The sequence below is a fragment of the Budorcas taxicolor genome, chromosome 7, assembly GCF_023091745.1.
Source record: "Budorcas taxicolor isolate Tak-1 chromosome 7, Takin1.1, whole genome shotgun sequence".
NCBI classification, from domain to species: domain Eukaryota; kingdom Metazoa; phylum Chordata; class Mammalia; order Artiodactyla; family Bovidae; genus Budorcas; species Budorcas taxicolor.
This window is the reverse complement of record NC_068916.1, coordinates 92,771,780-92,797,161: the sequence shown is the minus strand read 5'-3', so window position 1 is coordinate 92,797,161 and position 25,382 is coordinate 92,771,780. Positions and strand designations below refer to the sequence as shown.

Sequence of the window (25,382 nt, the reverse complement as noted above, 5' to 3'; positions counted from 1 at the left end):
TTGCTTATAAGTTAACCTACATTGCCACATCATTATCACCCAAAGTCTGTAGTTTACATTAGAGTTCTCTCTTGGTGTTGTATATTCAGTGGGTTTGGACATATCCATAAAGGTATGTGTCTACCATCAGAGTATCATACAGAATAGTTTCACTACCCTAAAAAATCCTCATTAATATGCCTATTCACTCCTCCTTCCTCCCTAACCCCTGGCAACCACTAATCTTTTTAGTTTCCTTAGTTTTGCCCTTTCCAGAATATCAACGAGTAGGAATTGTATGTAGTATGCAGGCCTTTGCACGTTGGCTTCTTTTACTTAGTAATATACTTTTTAAGTTTCCTCCCTGTCTTTTCATGGCTTGATACCGTTGTTTTTTTTTTTTTTTAATTTAAGTGTTGCCGAATAACATTCTTTTGTATGAATGTACTACAATTGATTTATTCATTCACCTACTGAGGGACACTTTTGTTCTTTCTGAGTTTGGCAATAATGACTAAAACTGCTGTTGATATCTGTATGCAGATGTGTGTGTGGACATAATTTTTCAACTAGTTTGGCTAAATACCAAGGAGCGTGATCCTGGGTTGTATGGTGAGAATATGTTTAATTTTGTAAGAAACTGTCAAATTGTCTTCCAACATAGCTGTATCATTTTGCATTCTGGCCAACAACGAAAGCAAGTTCTTGTTGCTCTTTATCCTTGTCAGCATTTGGTGTCATCAGTATTAAAGGATTTTAGCCATCCTAAAATGGATGTGAATAGGCATACTAATGAGGATTTTTTAGGGTAGTGAAACTATTCTGTATGATACTCTGATGGTAGACACATACCTTTATAGATATGTCCAAACCCACTGAATATACAACACCAAGAGAGAACTCTAATGTAAACTACAGACTTTGGGTGATAATGATGTGGCAATGTAGGTTGTGTAGTGGTATCTCATTGTTTTAATTTGCAATTCCCTTTGGAAGGAATGATGCTAAAGCTGAAGCTCCAGTACTTTGGCCACCTCATGCAAAGAGTTAACTCATTGGAAAAGACTCTGATGCTGGGAGAGATTGGGGGCAGGAGGAGAAGGGGACGACCCAGGATGAGATGGCTGGATGGCATCACGGACTCGATGGACATGAGTCTGAGTGAACTCCGGGAGATGGTGATGGACAGGGAGGCCTGGCGTGCTGTGATTCATGGGGTCGCAAAGAGTCAGACACGACTGAGCGACTGAACTGAACTGAACTGAACTGATGACATATGATGTTAAACATCTTTTTGTAAGCTTATTTTCCACCTGTAATCTTCTTTAGTCAGGATGTACTTATCAAGTCTCTTGCCCATTTTTTAATTCTTCATCAGTTCAGTTCAGTCATTCAGTTGTGTCCAACTCTTTGCGACCCCATGGACTATAGCACGCCAGGCCTACCTGTCCATCACCAACTCCTGGAGCTTACTCTAACTCATATCCATCGAGTCGGTGATGCCATCCAACCATGTCATCCTCTGTCGTTGCCTTTTCCTCCCACCTTCAATCTTACCCAGCATCAGTGTCTTTTCAAATGAGTCAGTTCTTTGTATCACGTGGTCAAAGTATTGGAGTTTCAGCTTCACCATCAACCCTTCCAGTGAATATTCAGGACTGATTTCCTTTAGGATGGACTGGTTGGATCTCCTTGCAGTCCAAGGGACTCTCAAGAGTCTTCTCCAACACCACAGCTCAAAAGCATCAATTCTTAATATATTTTGAGTAAGATACCTTTATTAGATATGTCTTTTGAAAATATTTTCTCTTGGTCTGTGACTTGTCATTTCATTTCCTTGGCAGTATCTTTTGCAGTGCACGGTGTGGCTCCTTTTTGTTTAACAGTTCTTTTATTAATATATTGCTTGCTTCTCACATTTGAGTATAAGCAGCAAGAAGAACCAGGTGGCACATTCAGCACTCTAGGTAGAAGTCTCCTTGTTAGATCAATCATTTCATTAGGTGCATTTTCTACTTTCCGTATAATTCTGTGGGACACTAAAATTGCCACCATTACCTAACAGCCCCCTTCTCGAGTTCCAGGAACACTTACTTTGCTTTGTTGGAGGTCCTCACCCACAGCCTTATCAAGGACCATGGGGCTTCTATTAACAGATTCTTCAGTGGGATGGGTGCTGTAGGCTTTCTCTAACACTTTTTTCAGACCCCCCTCTGCCTGATTCCAAAGCCATTCTCACATTTAAGGTTTTGGTGTGACAGCATTCCACTTGCAGATACCAAAATTGGTATCTGTGGTTGCCCTAAAATAAGGAGTTGCTGTACTGAGATTTCTGTAAGACACATCACGTGGTTGACTGAATTACAGCACAGTTTGAATTTGCAATCCTAAAGGAACGGTTGGACCTTGATCATCATGGTGGGTACATAAACGCATACTCTGAGGAAGCTGGGCACCTCGGATCTCTAATTCTGCTGAGCCTCCTTTGCCAGGAGAAGCAGCCCTTTTACGCCTTCCCAGGAGGTCAGTCTCCCCTGGCCGGAAGAGCCTGGCAACGGCCTCCCCTGAGTTGCCCACAGTGGATCGCTGATCTTCCTCTTTTCTTATTCCAACCATCTTCCGTTTCTTCTAGACCTGCAAGCAGACAAGTCCAAACAGACCCCAGAGGGTGGGGTAAAAAGATTAAACCACAAAGATGCGTGTGATTTTTTTCAGTTTGTAGAAACTGGAGAGTTGTGTGTGGGAATAGATTCTAAGAATGTGGAATCAGGTTAAAGGAATATACAGTCGGAAAGAAGAAGTGATGCTCCTTGTTTCTTTGAAACATTATGCATACTGTTTCCGTACTTGTAGTTTGATTAGTTAATGGCCTCTCTCACTAGACCAAGCTGTTCAGTTGCTAGGACCATTTATTTTTGTAACAGCATGAGAAGCAGCAAACATTACATGCCAGGTATTGTTCTAAGAACCTAACACACATTAGTTCATTTGATCCCCACAGCTATCCTTTAAGTAGGTACTAATATAAAGTGCATTTTTAAAATGTGGAAACAAGGTTACTGTATTGAGGGTCCTCAAGACTGCCCTTAGGTTTGATGGTTTGCTGGCAGAACTCCCAGAACTCAGAAAAGCTATTAAATTCACAGTTGCAGTTTATTACAGTGAAAGGGTACAGATTAAAAACAGCAAACAGAAAAACCACATAGGGCTGAGTCCAGGAGAGACTAGGTACTAGCTTCCACTTGTCCTCGCTGAACAGTCATACAGAAAGTGTCTTGTTCTTCTATCGACAGTATGTGACAAGTGCAAGGTGTTAGCAAGCAAGGAAGCTCCCCTGAACCTTAATGTCCAGAGTGTTTTTTGAGTGTCAGTCACACAGACACTGGGGGCTTCAGTGGTGGCTCAGTGGCAAAGAATCTGCCTGCCAGTGCAGGAGATGAGGGTTTGATCCCTGGGTTGGGAGGATCCCCCCAAGAGGAAAATGGCAAGCCATTCCAGTATTCTTATTTAGAGAATACTGTGGACAGATGAGCCAGGCAGACTATCATCCAAGGGGTTGCAAAAGAGTCAGACATGATTCAGCAGCTAAATAGAAACAACAACACATAGGCATGAGTAACTCAGTGACCAGCCCCCACAGAGATCAATCTGATACAGCATGCCACAGGATCCAGGGAATAAAAACATGCATTCACCATAAATCATGTGGTTACTATAAACTGCATGGCATGGCCCAAGACCTCAGGTGTATGAGGATACTGTTATCAGGCGTGGTATTCCAGAGGCTTATAGGCATCTCTCAGAAGCCAGTCAAGGGTAAGTTCTTTCTTTAGAATGCACAGGTTTTGGACATCCCAAGCCTGCCGGCTTAACTGCACACCTGAGGTTAAGTACCTTGCCCTAGGTATTATATCGAAGAAATGGCAGAGTTAAAATTTAAGTACAGGCATTCTGGCTCCAGTGGCATATGACCATATGTTCTGCTGCCTTTTGGCATAGCTTCTGTCAAATACAGAATCTGGTATGTTTGAGGCATTGGATAAATTTTTATTAAGTGAATGTGGAGAAGGGAATGGCAAGCCATTCCAGTGTTCTTGCCTGGAGAATCCCACGGACAAAGGAGCCTGGTGGGCTGCAGTGCATGGGGTTGCAAAGAGTCGCAACTGAGTGACTGACACACGTTAAGTGAGTGAATGGAAGAATGACAGGGAACTGTAGGCTGGGCCTGCTGACTCAGCAGAGGTTATTAGTTTTCAAGCTTTTTCATGAAATACCACGTGTCTTTATCCACTCCACAGCTCTCCAGAATCTATGTAAGCTATCAGACATTCACTGAAGATCAGCTTAAGTTTCTTTTTGGCTGTCTTCAGGTGTGTAAATATTGCTCAGTTGACTTGAGTAGTAGGATTAGAAATTAATTATTTCTAATGTATTAAGAAAGTATATGACTGTTTGAAATTTCAATAATTAGAGCTGTTTTTCTGGTTTACAGTGTTATGCATTCCTTAATAGTTGTTGCAATTATAGCTAAAGCTAAATACTTGTGATATTTAGGTTATTTTTCTATTTGTGTGTATTTGCTAATTTCTGTTGGAATAAATAATAAGATTTGGCTGAAATGTAACAAAATAATCCCTCCTCAAGTAATAGTTAATAAATTTGTTATATTATTTTCTACCCACAGGGTATATATATCATTCTCCATGGAATGAGTACTACCATAGCATGTAAAGCACTTAGGGAAATAGAATAAATCATGCCAATTACCATTTATTTTTACATTTAAAAAATCTTTTCACTTTTATCTGTTGTTATCTTATTAAGGTATAATTGAAGTTCAGTAAATCGTACATATTTAAAGTATATAATTTGATGTTGTTTTAGCATATGTCCTTGAAATTTTCATCACAATCAAGATAAGGAATATTTTCATCATCTCCAAATGTTTTCCCCTGTCATTTTCTGTTGGTCATTTGTATGTCTTTTCTCAAGAGATAGCTATTTAAATCTTTTGCCTGCTTTTAAGTTTGATTATCTTATTATTGACTTGTAAAATTTTTTTTCTTCTGTCATCTAAGTATTTCCGCCAGTCTGTGGCTTCTTTTCATTTTCTTAATGTTATTTTTTTGAAGAGCAAACATGTTTAATTTTAATGAGGCACAGCTTATCAATTTTTTCCTTTTATAACTTGTGGGGTTTTTGCTTGTTTTCAGACTGAGAAAACTTTGCCTACTCTAAGATTCCAAAGATTTTCTCCTGTATTTTCTTCTAAATTTTTATAACTTTAGGTATTATATTCTTGTCTATGATCTATGATCCTATGTTGAATAAGTTTTTATATATGATGTTAGGTAAGAGTGGATTTTTACCTTTTTCCAAACAGATAATTCAATTGAATCAATGTCATCTTGATTTCTCCCCATAGCCATGTATGTCGACTTAAGCGTCGTGTGTAGGGCAGGCAGGTTACCCATGTGTCCAAAGTTCACTTTGTAATAAACTTATGAACAAATTTAATCAGAGATTACATTTTATTTGTCTTATCTACACTAACTTCTCTCAATTTATTTAATGATAAAAGTGGGTTCAAATTCAATCCTTCAATTTCTGCAAGAAGGATCTGCCTGCCAGTGCTGGAGATGCCAGAGATGTGGGTTCGATCCCTGGATCTGAAAGATCCTCTGGAGGAGGAAATGGCAAACCACTCCAGTCTTCTTGCCTGAAAATTTCCATGGACAAGGAAGCCTGGTGGATTACAGTCTATGGGGTCAGAAAAGAGCTGGACATGACTGAGCACATGAGGATGATTCATAAGTTAATGAGCAAAGCCTGTCAAATACTGCATTTTATGTACCATGTACATATTTAAGTTTCTTAATTCACTTAGTAGTAAATTGGGCCTTTTTGCTTTGTTAATGGTCTGAGGGGGAAAGAATTCAGTTTTTCAACATTTTTGATGTTGCACTCATTACTCATTGCTTTTGCAGCCATAACTCTTCTTTAGCCTGATAATTTGCCTTTTCTTGGGGAAGACACTCTTCTGGCTTATAAAACTTGGGGTTAGGTTATACTCCTCTCTTTTGACACTGGATATGATTTGATAAATAACTGCCCATGTGATATTCATAATAGTTATAAAGCATTAAAATTCAGTGGTGAATTAAGATGTGGATAGGGTAGGTAACGTGGTATTTGATTTGTTTCGTTCATTAATCTATTATTCAGTGAACTTTGGGAATCACTGATAATCTGTCTGTCCTACATATAAGGCAGATTGCTGAGAAGAGCTCGAGGGTTTTATTCTAACCTGTGGTGGTTTGCACTTGGTTCTCCACTCCTGAAACTGACCTTTCTTATTTCTTAGTGAGAAATGCTTGGAAAGTAGAAGTAACACCATCCTCATTTCTCCCTACATTTTAGTCCATGCTTTTTCTACTCTCGTCTGTTTACCTGGCATTGCATTTCAAGTGGTTGGAATGGAAAGTCAGTTTTGAAAATGTCAGAATTTATATACTGTTTATGTGGTTTGAAATCTTGTGGTTCTTCCCTTTCCCATTTATGAGCTAGTTTGCCTGTGTCTGTCACATGTGTATAATCTGTGTAAATAAACCAGCTGGGATTGTTTACATATTGACTTTAAGGTGCAAATTACAGTGATATTTAAGGGAGAATGCCTTTTTTTCTGTTGTTGCCATCCTCATTGAGAAATTTCCCATTTGATCAGTCTTGTACTCTTCTTGGTCTGACTTTTAAAAGATCGTATATCCTTTACATTTTCCATGTAGATGTTTATGCAGCCCTGATGTTTACTGGTCTACTTAGCAATTCAGAATATTCTGAAATCCTAAAATTAATTTGACACTTAGAAAAAGAAAGTTCTGTCTATGCTTCAAACCTATGCCACATATTTGAACGTAGCTTTACCAAATCCCTAAACTATTGTATTAGGCACTGACCCAACTGATAATGGAGTGATACTGTTTTTCCTTACGGCTATTATTTTTAGTGTGCATTGCTTCCGTTTCAATGAAGATCTGAATATATATATATATATATATATATATATATATATATATGTATATGTAATGTAAACTGTATGTTTCTGTGTGTCTTGTTCCAACTGTTTATTAGTTCTTTCTCAATAAGACCTTGACTATATATCATCTAAATCCTACCATATCCTATAATAGTATCAATATTTTTTATTTAAGTAATTTATCTAGATTAGCTCATAGCTTCATTTTAAAGAATGTCATTTAGTGTTAGTTGTTTAATAAAATTGTGTATACAGTTTCAAAGATAAAGTAAGGACTTACTTATTTAATTTTTGGCAACACTGCCCAGCTTGTGGAATCTTGGTTCACCAACCAGGATTGAACTATGCCCTTGGCAGTGAAAGCACGGAATCCTAACCCTTGAACCACCAGGAGTTTCCAGAGACTTTTTTTTGCATTAATTCTCTTTCTTCTCTTTATTGCTTGGGAATATTGTTTGTGTTGGTAGGCTTTGATCATTTTATAAACAAGCCCTGTTCCAGTCAATATTTATGAGCCCATAATATATGAGATGTCAGTATGAGTAAGATAGCCCCTATCTTGTGAGGCAATATGGCCTGTATACAACTTGACCATAGTATAAAATTGTTGTTTAGTGACTTAAGTCGTGTCCAACTCTTTTCCGACCCCATGGACTATAGCCCACCAAGCCCCTTCTGTCGGGATTTCCCAGGCAAGAATACTAGAGTGGGTTGCCATTTCCTTCTCCAGGGGATCTTCCTGACCCAGGAATCAAACCTGCGTCTCCTGCTTTGGCAGGCGGATTCTTTACCACTGAGTCACGTGGAAAGCCCCTAATATAAAATACAAAGAGCTAAAATACCTGATGTACTTAAGGAGCACACTCTTTGAGGAGAGTAGTTCCACAATAGTAATTAGTGAATGAGAAATGTTTCAGAGTGGAAATGTTTTGTCTTAAGTTTAAACTTCATTTTTAAAAATTAAGCAATAAATTTTCTTATGAAAACATGGAAAAAATCTTTAGCAAAATTGAGTTACACATTTAATTACGATTACTATAAAAATAAGAAAATACTTTTCTTTAGAGCGTCTTAGACTGTAATCATAAAATGTATTTTTCTCGGAGCTCAACTACTTTTTGTTTGTCTCTGAATGTTGACCCTATAGGAAATTACAGCACAGTTTTCAGCGCTTTGATCACTTATGCCTGTTTTAGGTAATTCGGCCTTGAAATGTGATGCATATATTCACCTGCAGAATTACAGAGCCGTTGGTTACCTTACTTATTAAGATGTATTACTGCCTGAGACTTGTTTTCAATTTCTGCAAAACAATTGAGGAAGGTTGTTTTTTCCTATACATTCCATAATTACAAAACTTTCGCTTTTGGTTTATTGTTGGCAAGTGAATATATTTAGCATTTTCCAATTTCTATTTTCTACTCATTTTTTAAAAATATATGAATATTAGCTAGATCTAAAATTTTAAATAGATAAATGAAGGACCAAGTACTTCATAAAATTAAAAAAAAATTAAAACTATACTGCAGAGGTCCTGATAGAGTGAATTTCCATGTAAATTGAAAATATAAATAAAATTTTGGTGTAAGTGTCTGAATTCTAGTCTTTTCATATTTGTTGTTAACTGATTTATTATTTGAAACCATTTTTTAAATTTACATGTTCCATATTCAACAAAATATCTTGTCGGATGAAGAATTTCTATGCTCCTCCGAGTTTACACTTCTTTTCTTGCTTTTTCTTCTGAATGGTTCTTATTCAGAACTGACAGTTTTGCTGGCTCATTGATTAAATCACAGTAGGAGTCTTCAGTTTAAGAAGTCTAATCCAAAATGTTGATTGTGAAAGAAATCATTTTAAAAAGGGAAGAGAAGTTAGGTTTGGAGTTTTTCCGGATTTTACCCAAGCCTAGTGTCTATTGTTTAGTATATGACCATTATTAAAATAGTGGGTAAAATTGTGAAAAAGCCCACTTCCATACCCTTCCAGTTTTATGATTTTGTGTTTTGAATCTTGATTTAAAATTCTCTTAAATAATATTGTTGGACTTAGTAGTTTTTAAGGGGTCAGCCCTAGAAGCTTGCAGCTTACTTTGGGATCCTTGTAATATGTATGTGTATGTGTGTGTGTTAAAACAGGCTTGCGTGAACAAATACTCAAATATTTGAATATTTTCATTAACAGCAAAACAAAACCCATTAGCCACATGAAGAGCAATGGCACGAGTTTACCAAAGCGCTGCCAACTTATGAATTGTTGGATTTCTTGTGGTTACCTGGGGCTTAAGTAGTGCCTGAGGTCTTACATTAAAATTTGTGGATAATATTTCAAATGAACACAATGCAGGCTTATTTAAAATCAAGGATAGGCCTTTAAATATATACTTAGGCTAAGCATTGGTGCTAATTCTTTGTTAGTCCAGGCAGCTTTATAATTTTCTTGCTGCTAATTTGTGTACCAATAAAGGATGGTTGAATCAACATCTGTTTTTCAGTGAAAGGAAGTTTAACTCTCAAGCAGAAAAAGCAGTATTTTCAGCATTTGTCATTTAAACAAATAGAAATGAGTTTAACAAAATGTTATTTTCAGTCAAAGCACCAGATAAAATGCTTTATTCTTGTTTTATTCTCATTCTAACATCAAGTCCTCCCTCCAGTGGCTGCTGTTACATTTTTCTCTTTTACCTTATTTTTTTAAAAAAGGCAAGGAAAATTAGGATTATTTTCTTCTCAGAATTAAAGCCTATTTTTGTGTCATGTTGAAAGACGTGCAGATGATCCCTCTGTGGAAAATAGTGTTTTGTGACTAGATGAGCCTGTCTTTTGATAGTCAAGGGGACAGACAGAAATTTCATTCTGAAATGAAATCTTCCATTCGTATCAGTTGCTCAGTCATGTCTGACTCCCTGTGACCCCATGGACTACAGAATGCCAGGCCTCCCTGTCCATCACCAGCTCCTGGAGTTTACTCAAACTCATGTCCATCGCGTCAGTGCTGCCATCTAACCATCTCATCCTCTGTCGTCCCCTTCTCCTCCCACCTTCAATCTTTCCCAGCATCAGGGTCTTTTCCAATGAGTCAACTCTTCTCATCAGATAGCCAAAGTATTAGAGTTTCAGCTTTAGCATCAGTCCTTCCAATGAACACCCAGGACTGATCTCCTTTAGGATGGACTGGTTGGATCTCCTTGCAGTCCAAGGGACTCTCAAGAGTCTTATCCAACACTCAGTTCAAAAGCATCAATTCTTCAGTGCTCAGCTTTCTTTATAGTCCAGCTCTCACATCCACACATGACTACTGGAAAAAGCAGAGCCTTGACTAGATGGACATCTTAGTCCTCACTTTTATTTTCAAGTTGCTTATAACTGCCCTTGTGCCAGCATTTAAAAAATTTAATTGCTTGTATATCTTCAAAGGCAGATTTGACTTGTACTTACTAGTGGCAAATACCAAGGAAAAGACCAAAACCATAAGTAATAGTTTATGTGCATAGTTGTATTCTCAAATACTTTACTATAAAGTTTTGGGATATTATTTTTAATACAGGCTTTAAACGTTTACAGTTTTATCTTTTTATATAGCTGGTGCAAATGCTTTTGAGAAAATCAATTTTTATTCAAAATATTAGTTCCACTTCAAAACAGGCAAGGAATCAATTGGGTTTTAGTATTATGATTTTTTTTTTTGATATATACCTTTTCTGAGATTTACTCAATACTTGATTATCCTTTCCCTTATAACTGCTTCTTAGGTTTACTCACCAAGTAGAACCCCCAAATTTCTGACTAACTAGATAGGACTGGACTCCTATCTTTATGTTTAAAAAAAATACCCCCAAAGAATAACTTGTTGAAGGCAGTACTAGTAAAATTAGTTATTACTTTTCTTTCAGTGTTTTCTTTATCATTTACTTAAAAATATATTGTTGATAAATAAAAACACACAAGCCCAAGTTGTATATAGTCTTTGTAGTGTAAAGTCTGCATACACTACCAACAGTTTACATCGACTCATGTGTTTCCCCCCATTTCATGCTCCTACCGCTTTCCCACTGGTAATCCATATTCTGAATTTTGTGCTTATCTCTTAATTTTTCTTAAGTTTTATCACCTGAATTGTGACACCTATAACTTGTTTTAGTTAAGCTTGTTTTTGAACTCTATATCCATGGTATTATAAGTTTTCTGATTTTGGGTTGTTTAGTCAGTACTATTTTAGAGAAGACTCTTGTGAGTACCTTGGACTGCGAGGAGATCAAACCAGTCAATCTTAAAGGAAATCAACCTTGAATATTCATTGGAAGGATTGTTGCTAAAGCTGAAGCTCCAGTACTTTGACCAGCTGATGTGAAAAGCCAACTATCGTTGAAAGAGACCCTGATGCTGAGAAAGATTGAAGGCAAGAGAAGAGGGCAGCAGAGGGTAAGATGGTTAGATATTAAAAGCATCACTGACTCAATGGACATGAATTTGAGCGAATTCTGAGAGATAGTGGAGGACAGAAAAGCCTGGTATGCTACAGTCCATGGGGTCACAAACAGTTGGACATGACTTACTGACAACAACAATAATTTTTGGAACATTGGCCTTGTTTTTCAGTGTGGTTGTGGCTCATTCACTTTCACTGCTTTATACTGTTCATTCTGTTAATATACTGCAGTGTATCTGCCTTGCTTTAATTGGAGAACAGTCTTTTCCAGTTGTGGGAACCAGTTTCTAAGACGGCCCCCAGTGATCCTTGGTTCTTGATATTTATACCTTTGTGTAGACCTTTCCTATATTGAATAGAATTGTCCTCTGTGCCAGTAGACTATTGAGGAAGTGATGGCGAGGATTTTGCGACTTTCTCCTTGATTTCCTGGTTCTCTCTCTGTGAAGAAAACCAGAAATCATGGCTTGGTGATATTTAAGCAGTTCTGGGAAGAAGTTCATGTGAGGAGATACTGAGGCGTCTAGCATCAACCCAGTACCAGTAATTTATCTGTGTTGTGTGAGTTACCTCTAGCCTCAGTCAGACCTTCAGATGGTTATAGACTTGACAATTTATCTCAACTGCAACCTCAGGAATCTGAGCCAGAACCTCCCAAATGAGCTGCTTCCGAATTTCTGACCTGTAGAAATCATGGGAGATTAGAAATGTTTGTTGTTTTTGGCAGCTACATTTTGAGATAATTTGTCTTGCATCTACAGATAATGAATAAACTAGCTTTTTTGATGATATGAACATTTCTTGAACATTTTTATACCTGTCTTCTGTTACACGTATACAAGACCAAGTAGTGGAACAAGATGTGTGATTACTGAGCTGAAGATGATCAGAATGTTTAACCTGGGTATCTTATGCCAATTTTTAAAAAAGTGGTTATATTAAGATGTATTTTGGTCAGCCCTCTGAATAAAAGTCTCCATTATACCTAATTCTTTTTGTAACTTTGGGCACCCAGGGCTGGGAAGGTCCCCTGGAGGAGGGCATGGCAACCCACTCTAGTATCTTGTTTGGAGAATCCCAATGGACAGAGGAGCCTGGTGGGCTACAGTCCATGGGATCACAGAGAGTTGGGCATGACTGAGCGACTAAGCACAGCACTTAGTGTGTGCTTGTCCCTTCATAAGTTTGTCACACACTTCCTAAGTGTGTCACATTGTCACTTCGTAATATTTTCTAGTTTAGTGAGTGTAAAATAATATCTTTCTTGTAAATACCTATTACTAAATTGTGTTTCTTGGGACTTCCCTGGCAGTTCATTGGTTAAGACTCTGCTCATCATCTGCAGGGAGCACGGGTTTGATCCGTAGTTGGGGAACTAAGATCCCATGTGCTGCTCAGTGCAGCCAAAATGAAATAAATTAATAAAAAACAAACTCAGTCTTCATTTAAAAAAAATTGTATTTCCTGTCCCAGGATCAAAACAGTAGTCTCCCATATTTTCCCCTAAAAAGTTTAAAGTTTTGTTTTTTGCATTTATACCCTTAATCCATTCAAAATTTATATCTATCTTTGAAATGGATATCTAATTTCATTTTTTGCAACGTAGCTGACCAGTTCCAATTATTGAAAGGCTCGTCCTTTGCCCAGTGATATGTCAGAGACATCTGTGTTGCACGGTTTGTTACGTGGCTCTGCTTTGGCGTTTTATTCTGTTGGTCAGCTTGTCTCTTCTAGTACTAATGATACGTTGTCTTAATTACTGTGATACCTGGTAAGGCAAGTCTTCCTGTCATCTTCTCCGATACCTTCACAGTATTGAGCCCTTCTTACATGAATATGGTATGTTTCTTCATGTATTTCAGTCTTCTTTATTCTCTGTTAGTAAGATTTTATCATTTTCTGCACATCGTTTTAACATATTTTTTGCTCTTCAAAATGTATTTTAAAAAGCAACCATACTTTATAAGTGATTGTTGCTGGTATTTATAAATATACTTTACATCAAAATATAAATTGTTTTAGTCTTCTTGCCAAAATCTCTTTTTATCCCTGATAATATAGAGATTCATTTTTTTTTTAATTTTTGAAGATCTTTTTTCTTCATTTTGTTGTTTGTTGTTATCTAAAAGATAATCATATTATCTGCAAGTAATGGTAACTTTGTTTTCCTATTTTTAATCCTTATATATTTTAATTTATTTCTTTTATGTTTCCTTGAAGTGAAGTCGCTCAGTCATGTCCAACTCTTTGCAACCCTATGGACTGTAGCCTACCGGGCTCCTCTGTCCATGGGATTTTCCAGGCAATAGTCCTGGAGTGGATTGCCATTTCCTTCTCCAGGGGATCTTCCCAACCCAGGGATGGAACCCAGGGCTCCCGCATTGTAGACAGACGCTTTACCCTCTGAGCCACCAGGGAAGGCCTATGACTAGAAGTGACAAAAGCAAACTGGTGATGTTGGATATTCTTGGTAACTGATTTTAAAGAGAATGTTTTTAGTAATTTACCATGGACAGTAATTTTACTGTAACTTTTTTGAACCTCTCTTTCACGTTAAGAGCTTTCCTTTTTATTCCTGGTTTGCTGTGACTTCTTTTCCAAAAATGAGTATTGAATTTTATCAAATACTTTTCTGCAGATTTTGAAGTTATTATGATTTTTCTTCCTCTGTGTTAATTTAGTGAGTAACATTTGTAGATACTGTAATGTTTTGTAATGTACATGTTGAGTTTGTTCTCAATAGGAGGGGTCCTTCAGGGAACTTAGCTATTATGTTGGAAGGAAATTCTAGTTGTAAAATTCTTGACTCTCATGATCATAGCAAGGGTCTCTACCACTTTGTGTTTATGTAGACAATAGTAGTGAAAGCCGTCTGGCATACTGTGTTTAAAAATAGGTCTAATAATATAAATGGCTTAACATTCCACACTGTCCTTGTGCTGACAACTTTAGAGCCACAGATTTAAATTCCTGTAATTAATAATCTGGCTAAGTGATGGTTGTTTTTGAGGAAAAAATATTTTGTAGAAGCCAGGAGGGTTCTTATTTGTTTTTGGAATAAGAGATTTTTGCTATCTCAACTCCTTTGTTAATTTAGTCAAGTTATGAATTGTTTTTATTGTTTTCTGAATAAAGTTAAGTAACCACTGCAACTAATATGGTAGTTTGAAAAGGTGATTTGAACTTTCACGTTTCTAATTCTCTTTATTTAAGATCAGATATTTGTAGTATCTCAGGAATAGAGAGCCTTCCCAAATCTTTCTGAGTTCATCATTTGTTGGTCCCAGGATGCAGTCATTTTTGAAATATGGTACAGACATGAAATTCTAGAAAGTAATATCACTTCATAAAGAACTGGGAAAGTCTAGAAGCTGAGAAAAAAAATTGTTCATTCTGAAGGCACCTAGTGATAACATTCGTAGCTGTTAACACATTTAGGTAAAGTCAAGTTTCACAGATATTTTCTCCTTAAATAAACAATAAAGAGTGCACTGTCAATAGAGACTGGATATGAGTGGTACTTAAATGCCTATTTGCAGTACAATTGTGGTCTCCCCCAAAGCTTAACTTTGCCATTAACCTTTGTGGCTGGTGTTATTAGTATATCTTGCCAGGCTTAACACTAAATTGCTTGATTATATACTTGTTTTTCCTTCTTTTTTTTTTTTAACTATAGCAGGTGTTACTTTTCTTACTTTGAAGTAAATTAATATTGTGTGTGAGATCAGTTGCAAAAATAATCAAAATAATATTAATCAAAATAAACCAATTATTACCAAATTTCAGTCCCTATTAGAAATTGGGTAAAATCTGAATACTGTTAGGTGGCATGTGGCCAAAGAATGAACTGAATCATGGCCAAAGTGAACCAGTGCTTCCCACCAGATTCTCACTGGAAGATGCATGTAAGGGATAGGGACAGGCCAGGGAGGCAAGTAATGATTGACAGAGAATCCCAGTGCACAGAACTAGAGCTGGGCTAGAGTGCTGCGATTTACAAAACTGTATATGTAAACGTTTACATTTACACCTAGGAAATAATATTTGCCCCTGGTGTCTAGACAGAGCAGGCCTACATGGTTGCCAGCCTGACTATGGTGGAAGGGATGAGAGGGACATTTGAAGAGAGAAGTTCTTTAAGTGAGTCTGCCTGAAGTCCACTTAACATTTTTTTTTCCCCCATGGAAGGAAAAAGGAAGCATGAGTGAGATGGTCAGGGCTCGTCCCTTTTGAGACTGTGCCTTGACTTTTGGCGTCGTAGCTGTAAAGAAGAGATAGGGGAGAGAGATCCAGTTAATACTGCTCCAACGCCAGCGTCATCTCTTTCAGACCATAGGAATCATCACCTCAAAAAGAAACTGGGTACCCACTAGAAGTCACTCTTCATTCTCTCCCCAACCCCAACTCCCTTAACCTATTTATTAATCTGAGGGAGGGTCACCTTAGTGTCTACCACATGCATATTATATTTTAAAATTTAGATTGAACCTTGAGTTCACAAAGTTAAGCAGAGATGCTAGTAAGAGTATTTATGGAATGAGAAAATTTGATTTAAGCTTTGCAAATATGTTCTTACAGTTATTTCATGGTATTGGTTACTTTTAAGTCTTATGAAGATAGCTTCTGCTTGGTCAGTTTGGTCTGGAGTTATGTACATTTGTAATATTATATTTTAGTGTTTATGTTTATCATAAAATTAAAGTCTCTTAAGTAGCTAATGACAATTTAATTTGACCCCCATAAATGATCCTATATTTTTGACATACTCTGTTTTTCTCAAATATTGAGCATATGTCCTTTTTGAGAATTCTTTTGCCCTCTGATGTACCTTTGCTATTTCTGTACCATATTATGAAAACTTCATAAAAGGCTATTTAAATTATTTTTTTTCTTTTGTGGAGCTTCAAAATTGAGAATTATCTAAAAGGATTGTTTTAGGTGTTTTTAATTTCTCAGATTGAGCTTTAGTGCAGTCTTGTAAATATTCTAAGGTTTTTCACCAGCCTTGTTGAGTTTCTGTCTTTTTGCTAGCCAGAAAACAATGTAAAAGCTAACCAAATGACTAGCAATTTGGGAACCTGTTAAAAGACACAGTAATAAAATATTAGTTTCTTCTAAAATCTTTCTTTTTGATATCCCATACCTTTTGACTCTTTTAGATGCTTGATTTACCAAAATATTGTGAGGAATGATGGGGAGTAGCTTTTTTTTTTTAATAGTTGTGTAACAAACTTGATGAGTAGTTTGTTTCAGTTTGTTTGCAGTTTAGGGATTTATTTTAAAATGTATTAAATTTTTTATTGACATGCAGTTGATTTACAATGTCTTGTTAGTTTCAGGTGTATAATGAAGTGATTCAGTTTTATATATATATGTGTATTCAGCTTCTTTTCCATGAAAGGTTATTATAAGATATTGAATATATTTTTCTGTAAATCCTTGTTGCTTATTTATTTTATGTATAGTAGTTTGCATTTGTTAATCCTCTACTCCTAGTTTATCCCACCTTTGCCTTACTTTCCCCTTTGGTAACTGTAAGTTTGTTTTCTATGTCTGTGAGTCTGTTTCTGTTTTGTATGTAGGTCCATTTGTTTTACTTTTTGGATTCCACATGTAAGTGATGCCATGTAATATTTGCCTCCATCTAACTTGCTTCAGTAAGTATAATTCTCTATAGGACCATCCCTGCTGCTGCAGATGGCAATAGTTCATTCTTTTTAAATGGCTCGGGAATATTCCATTGTGATGGGGAGTAATTTTTATCAATATTAATTCTGAATAGCAAACCAAATAGAATGAGACAATTTCAGTGGACAACTTTTATATATGTAATTAATTTCATCCAACTAGCCCAAACCCTAAATTGTAATACTCTCTGATCATATAAATGAGTGCACAGGAGTGAAAACTTTCTGTAGGATGAAGAAACTGGAATCGTTTTCCTGGTGGAAGCTGAGTAGTTTGACTCTACCAGTCAGTTGTAGCTAATAAGTTGTACCTATTAAAAAACTGGATGTGAAGAGATTTGGTGTCTCTGTGAGTAACATGTGCATTTAAGAGATAGTTAAAATAGTGCTCTTTGGACATGACTTTGATCTGAATGAAGATAGAACTCACATGCTTGAACTTTTTTAGACATACATTTTAGTAAGATTGGACAAGAATATAAACAAATTAATTTAAATTCCATTATGATTATTTTCAGCATAGCCTTGGAAAGCCAAGTCAACTCAAGAAATATTTATTGGGGGGCTTTATTGTTTATTCTAAGAATTCACCCAAATGTTGCACATTGAAAGTTTCTTATTCTTGTAGGCTAAACTGATAAGGATAGCTTTTTTGGAGTTTGACCACATAGTAATTGGAATCAAATTATTTCCGATGTTATATGAATTACTAATATTTGTAAAGGAATTTGTAGTTTATAAAATGTATTTGTCTACATTTTTTCATAGAATCTTCATAATCATCCTGTAAAGGGAAAGTGAAAGTGTTAGTCACTCAGTCGTATCCAACTCTTTGTGACCCCATGGACTGTAGCCCACCAGGTTCCTCTGTCCATGGGATTTCCCAGGCAAGAATACTGGAGTGGGTTGCCATTCCCTTCTCCTGGGTTTCCCAGGACTGAACCCATGTCTCCTGCATTGCAGACAGATTCTTTACCATCTGAGCCACAGAGGGAAACGCCCAGTAAAAGGACGTGCTCTTATTTTCTTTGTTAGTCCCATTACTTAAGTTGGAGAAGTTGTGACTTTCTCAAGGTCTCTCAGCCACTAGGTAGTGGAATTGAGGTTAAAAAGTCTGAATTTCTCATCCCAAACCTACATCACATTGCTTTAGGAACTAAGGAGTTACTTTAGATGTGCTTGTATTAGAACAATGTATTCCTACTCTGAGCTAAACTTTGACCCACATACAGATTACATTCTCTGCAGAAGCCACCATTCTCTGTGCACCAGGAGCCCGTATTACCCTGGGCCTTGTCTTCCATGTCTGCTTCTGCCTCATGCCCTTATTCTTTAGCTTCTTCCCCAGGGCCCATGTGTCTGTACACGCACACCACACAGAGTCCTACTCATACATGCTCACTCTACAAAACGTACATTTTTCACACTATTGCCTCAGAACTATAAACTGTCCAGGATTGTTATGAACTAACCTTTGCTGATGAGCAACTGCTGAGTAACATGCATACTTTAACTATAATTTGGATAGGTGTTTTCAGTTCAGTTCAGTCGCTCAGTTGTGTCCGACTCTTTGCGACCCCATGAATCGCAGCACGCCAGGCCTCCCTGTCCATCATGAACTCCTGGAGTTCACCCAGACTCACGCCCATCGAGTCAGTGGTGCCATCCAGCCATCTCATCTTCTGTCGTCCCCTTCTCCTCCTGCCCCCAGTCCCTCCCAGCATCAGAGTCTTTTCCAATGAGTAAACTCTTCCCATGAGGTGGCCAAAGTACTGGAGCTTCAGCTTTAGCATCATTCCTTCCAAAGAAATCCCAGGGCTTATCTCCTTCAGAATGGACTGGTTGGATCTCCTTGCAGTCCAAGGAACTCTCAAGAGTCTTCTCCAACACCACAGTTCAAAAGCAGCAATTCTTCGGCACTCAGCCTTCTTCACAGTCCAACTCTCACATCCATACATGACCACTGGAAAAACCATAGCCTTGACTAGACGGACCTTAGTCAGCAAAGTAATGTCTCTGCTTTTGAATATGCTCTCTAGGTTGGTCATAACTTTCTTTCCAAGGAGTAAGCGTCTTTTTATTTCATGGCTGCAATCACCATCTGTAGTGATTTTGGAGCCCCCGAAAATGAAGTCTGACACTGTTTCCACTGTTTCCCCGTCTATTTCCCATGAAGTGATGGGACCGGATGCCATGATCTTCGTTTTCTGAATGTTGAGCTTTAAGCCAACTTGTTCACTCTCCTCTTTTACTTTCATCAAGAGGCTTTTGAGTTCCTCTGCACTTTCTGCCATAATGGTGGTGTCATCTGCATATGTGAGATTATTGATAGGTCTCCCGGCAGTCTTGATTCCAGCTTGTGTTTCTTCCAGTCCAGCGTTTCTCATGATGTACTCTGCATATAAGTTAAATAAGCAGAGTTCACCCAGACTCACACCCATCGAGTCAGTGATGCTATCCAGCCATCTCATCCTCTGTCGTCCCCTTCTCCTCCTGCCCCCAGTATACAGCCTTGATGTACTCCTTTTCCTATTTGGAACCAGTCTGTTTAGTTCCACATAAATCTCTGGTACTGATTAAGTTACTATGTTTTGATTACAAGTGGGCTCTCTTTGGACTTCCCTTGTGACTCAGACAGTAAAGAATCCACCTGCAATGCGTTCAATCCCTGGGTTGAGAAGATCCCCTGGAGGAGGGCATGGCAACTCTTTCCAGTATTCTTGCCTGGGGAACTCCTATGGACAGAGGAGCCTGGCGGGTTACAGTCCATGGGGTCATAAAGAGTTGGACAAGACTGAGCTACTAAGCGCACACACACAGGCTGTCTTGAACTGAATTTCAAGAGCCTGACTTAGCATATGTTCTTTGGAACCAAACCAGCTCCAAGGATCCCAGGGACTTAACCCGATTTTACTTGTCCTGTGATATATTTTGCACTTTCATCATTACATTGAGAATGAGGTGGAAAGGCCTTCTGTTGCAAAGTAATCTCTTTCTAGGTCGTATTTAATACCCAACTAAAAACAAACAAATATAGGAAACTAAGGCTTCTGTGTGTCTTTGTGTACTTTTTTTAAGTGTTCGTGCCATATTTTGAGCAAACAAGGCAAATAAATATTCTACCGTTTCATGTTTTGAAATGCTAACTGGATCAAGATTACACATGACAAGTTATTTATAGTTTTATTTATACATAGTGGATTCTCTGTTGGAATCATAGAAGGGAAGAAGATATGATAATTGCTTTGTGTAGTTCACAGAATAAAATTGCAAACTGAGATGTTTTGAATCTAGTTTATACTGTAACCATTTCTAGAAAACCGTATTTAAACAGCAATGGTTATCATGAAGTATACAACATGTCAACTGTGTCCCAATTCACATCAGTAAAAACCTTCTACCACTTTATTCCCTATAACCTAACCTCCATCAGATAATACTAAATAAACTACGTCGAGTGCACGTATTAATATATATATATATATATATATATATATATATATATATCAAATGTATCAAACAGCTTGCTGGCTGTATTTGCAGCAGTGTTTATCTGTGGTCATGCAGGTTATAACTCTGAATTTTTATTAGGAAAAATAAATTGAGAATTTATAATGTTCCTGATTTAGTTGCACCAGCTGTGCCACTGCCAGGGAAAATAACTTGAGAAGGTAAAAATCTAACAGTGAATAAGAAAGCAGGAGGCAATTCGCTTCATACTTATCTGCTTCGTATCTGCTGTTATAAGGTTTATGGTCAAAGAGAGTAATTAGTAGTCTCCGAACTTAAATATTGTCACTTCAGTAAACTGCAGTATGTATCTTCGGATTGTCTTGTATAAAAGAAGCAAATGATTTTTAATTGATATTTGATCTTGGAAGTCTTGAAAACAGTTCTTTAAAATGTGAAATATATTTTTGCCCCTCTATCTCTTACTCACTTATTTGGGAATTTGACAAATATCCACTGGGCTCCAAATACATCCAACCTTGTTTTAGGAACAGATGAGATTACCTGTCCTCATGGAGATTAAAGTCTGAAGGGGGAGCTTGTTATTAAACACTGAAGACCAGTTACAGCTTCCTTTTTTTTTCAAGTTTTACTGAGATATAATTGACATCACATTATGTACATTTAAGGCATAGAATGTGATGATTTGATTTCTGTATCTTTTGCAAAATGATACCACAATAAGGTTAGTTAATACATCTCTCACCTCACATAGTTACCTATTCTTTTTTAAGACCTACCCTCTTAGCAACTTTCAAGTATACAACAGTGTTGATAACTGTAGTCAACATGCTGTACATAAGATCTCCATAATTTTAAAATGTGAATTTTGAAAATGAGTCTGACATCAAAAATATTTTATACTTTCTCTTTCAGTGAAACAGTCACAATGGAATAATCATATAAGTTGTTCTGTTTAGAAATTAGACAGTTTGAGGCCAGTGAAAACCAAAAGTTCATATTTACGAAATACTGAATTGACAGAAGGGATAGAGTGAAAAAGTGCGAGAAGTCTCCTGTGAATAGTTAATTTGGTCTTGGAATTGTTAGCAAGAAGCACTGTATGGAAGGTCTCATTGTGAACATTTCTATTTACTTTCTGCTACAGGATGGTAGATAGTAAGGAGTTGCTGGGGAAACTTGTACCCAAACTTGTGGGACTTGACAGATGAAACTAATTCCCAAACGTAGCCCTATAGCCCTTACAAATATTGCTTTTTCTTATGTGTTGTAATGATCAGTCTGAGTCTTGTATATTTTATTTGTGGCAGTGTGGCAGTTTGATCTGGTCACTAGAGTATAAGCCCCACCCAGGCCGTCCATGTTTTACTCTCCATTGCACCCTAGTGCCTTGCACATGGCTCATCATATAGACAAAACTGGTTCTTGAAGGAGTCTAGGCATATTTCATCTATGTATAATTTACGGAGGTTTAAGTTACCCGTTCACAGAAGAAAAATAGCAACTACTTCCATGCTAAGTGAAAGTGCTTTTGCAGTCAAAGACAGTCTCATATTCTAGTTTTCCTAGGTTAGGAAACTTCGCATTCCTGAGAAGCGATAAAATACCACTAGTAATAGCAACAGTCAGCTATATACACCTTCCATAATATTAATTCTCAACCACTACAATATAACCTACATTTTACAAATGAGAAATCTGAAGATTTTTGAATGTTAAGTGGCTTGTCCCTAGCCATAGAGCTGTTATTAAATGGGGAAGCTAAGATACATTTATAGTATTTAAAAAAAAACAAACCAAGGCAAGGTATGTTGAACCCTTAAATTACCCATCAGGCACCATACTAAGTGTTTTACATTAAAACTCATTGTAACAACACGAGGGAGGCGTGGTTATCATTTCCATTAGAGGAGGCATGGAGAAGTTAGATAGTTTGCCAAGAGCACGTGGCTAGCTCCTGGTAGAGCCAGAGAGAACTTCCCCTTCTGTTTCCCCACCCACGGTCAGAGCTGAGCTAAGGGCAGCGTTGATTTATGACCCTGGGAACATTCTTAGTTTAAAACTATTATTTTAAGCATTATTATTTTTAAGTATTTTCTATTCTACTCTGTTAATTACACAAATGCCTGAGTTTTTAAAGATAATCATACAGTATACCTCTTGAGTAGAAACTGATGTTTACTCTTTAGGTATTAAGTAAATCAATCAGAGGAATATTCTCTTACTTACCTCAGCTTTTATGTAATCTCATTAACAGTTATGGATTGACTATATTAATTTAGTTTAATTTTTTCCCATTGTATGTGTTGCTTTTTTTTTTTTTCTGTTAAATTTTAGGAATAGTGTTTTTTTTCCCCTTGTTTATTGGCACCCTGGAAGAAACGATAGTTCAAATGTTTTCCCTTTGGCCAAAGCAGAGCAGAATTATATTTTAATAAATTTTAACTTTATATTATGATTGTTTATTGGGGTACCATTTATAGACTGTGACTTTCAGACATTGAATTTGACATAGTTTTTTTTTTTTTTTAGGGCTATTTTTTTTCTCCTTAAATTTGCATTTTGAATTATATACTAACGGGTAGCATATGTATGTTTCTCCTTCTGCCCGTCTGCATGTCCTAGAAAGAAAATATTCTGACCTGGTACATGACATATGTTTACAGTTTATTTTAAAAGAAATTTCAGGTTTTGAAACTACCTGGAAGTATTTTTTTTTTTTTAATTAGATATTGGGGAACTATACCTAAATAGTCAGTTTAGCTAAATTCAATTCAGCAACATTAAGCATATGTGTATTTAAGATATTGTGTTTGGTGATATGAGAGATATCAAGATGACAAAAAGTTGATACCTTTATCCTGGGGCATGTAATCTGTTAGCTGACCTAGACAAATACATAAATAACGGTAATGCAAGGCAGGCTATGATAAGTACTGTGGTACAGGCATCAACAAAGCGCAGTGGGAAATCAGGATAGAGAGATTAATCCCAACTGGGAGGATCTAGGACCTTCTCATGGAGTAGGTAGGACTGAGTAGAGCTTAATTTATTGCTTTCATTCATTCTAGACTGTCTTCTGAAGATTGATGTCTATTTCCTTGAGCTCTTTAATTTTGTTGCCAATTTGGATAAGCATGGCACAAATCCAGCAGGGAGGTCCAGATGAAAAAGAAAAGACAACAGCACTCAAAGGTACATACTTAATTTGCTTTTTCAGGATATTTTCATTGTGCCTAATGAAGGTGCAGGAATATTTAAGTGACCTTACATTCATTTCCATTCTAAAATAAGAATATCTATAATCTATAATTATTTATGTCCATCACAGTGACCACCTCAATGTCTGAGATATAGTATGTACTAGGTAAATAAATCATAAAGTCATGTGATTTTACAGCTGTAAGAATTCTTAATGCCCTTCTTATTCAAGGTCATGTATTTAATGGTAAAACTAATACCAGAGATCTCTTGAATCAAGCCTAGTGCCCTTACCATATTTTTGTTGTTCAAAATGTCATACTGGGTTAGAGTAATGATCTGTCTAATCCTATATTCTGTCTTTGTGGCATTGCACTAAGAATATTTTATGAAAAGCTCTCTGTAAGAAGGAATCTGCTTTAGACTTTCTTTGGGAATTTGGGTGCCATTTGTTAGATTAAGAAAAGTGTGAGGAAGGCAGGTTTTAGACATATTAAATAGTAAACTGAGATGCCACTTAAATATTAGGCTGGAGAAGGTTGAGTGTGGAGTTTGGGAAAGTATTTGGGCTGGAGATTAAAGCTTTGGGAATTATTAGCATAGAGGTAATATTTAAAGTTATGGTCCAAATTGAGATCATCAGAGATTGCAAACAGAAAGAGAAAAAGTCTGAAGACTGAAGTGTGGGTCATCTCAATCTTAGGGTCAGGAGAATGAGGAAGAACTAGCAATAGACACTTAAAATGATTTCTGATAAGATAGGCTGCAGGCTAGGAGTGAGAGAAAGATCCTGAACACCTCCTGAAGAAAATGGGTTTAATTAATTTAATCATATTATTAACCAGGCTTTGCTGGTGGCTCAGACAGTAAAGAATCTGCCTGCAATGTGGGAGACCTGGGTTCGATTCCTGGGTTGGGAAGATCCGCTGGAGGAGGGCATGACAACCAACTCCAGTATTCTTCCCTGGAGAATCGCCATGGACAGAGGAGCCTGGTGGGCTACAGTCCATGGGGTTGCAAAGAGTTGGACATGACTGAGTGGCTAAGTACACCCATAAACCAGGCTAGATGAGGACTGAGAGTTTACTTTTATATTTAACAGTGTGGAGGTTATTGATGGTCTTCACAAAGAGCTGTTTCAGTGAGTTGAAGGAAATGAAAGTCGTATTGGAAAACTTCAGTTAGAGAATAGGAAGAAAGCAATTCGCAGAGTCAGACACAACATAGCAACTGACCACACAAGCACGAACTGTTTTAAGAAAAAGGAGAGATATGCTCTAGATGGGAACAAATATTTGCAATTCATATATCTGGAGAAGGAAATGGCAACCCACTCCAGTGCTCTTGCCTGGAGACTCCTATGGATGGAGGAGCCTGCTAGGCCATGGGGTCGCAAAGAGTTGGACATGACTGAGCGACTTCACTTCACTCACTTCATACTTTTATCACTGGAGAAGGAAATGGCAACCCACTCCAGTATTCTTGCCTGGAGAACCCCATGGACAGAGGAGCCTGGCTGGCCATGGTCCATGGGGTTGCAGAGAGTCGGACACGGCTGAAGTGACTAAGCCCAGCACATA

The 25,382-nt window shown here is 37.2% G+C and overlaps 1 protein-coding gene across 4 annotated transcripts in view; it reads left to right on the top strand.

Moving 5' to 3' along the window:
* The window catches only part of FAM172A (family with sequence similarity 172 member A), a 407,588-nt gene that overhangs the window by 14,291 nt on the left and 367,915 nt on the right, over positions 1-25,382 (top strand). For 3 of the 4 annotated variants that reach the window (XM_052642598.1, XM_052642594.1, XM_052642596.1), the window contains exon 2: positions 23,673-23,796. The exons of the other annotated variant lie outside the window; for it this stretch is intronic. In XM_052642598.1, the coding sequence (XP_052498558.1) occupies positions 23,691-23,796 (106 nt within the window). In that variant the 5' untranslated portion in view covers positions 23,673-23,690. The remainder of the gene's footprint in view (positions 1-23,672; positions 23,797-25,382) is intronic. 4 annotated transcript variants of the gene reach the window in all.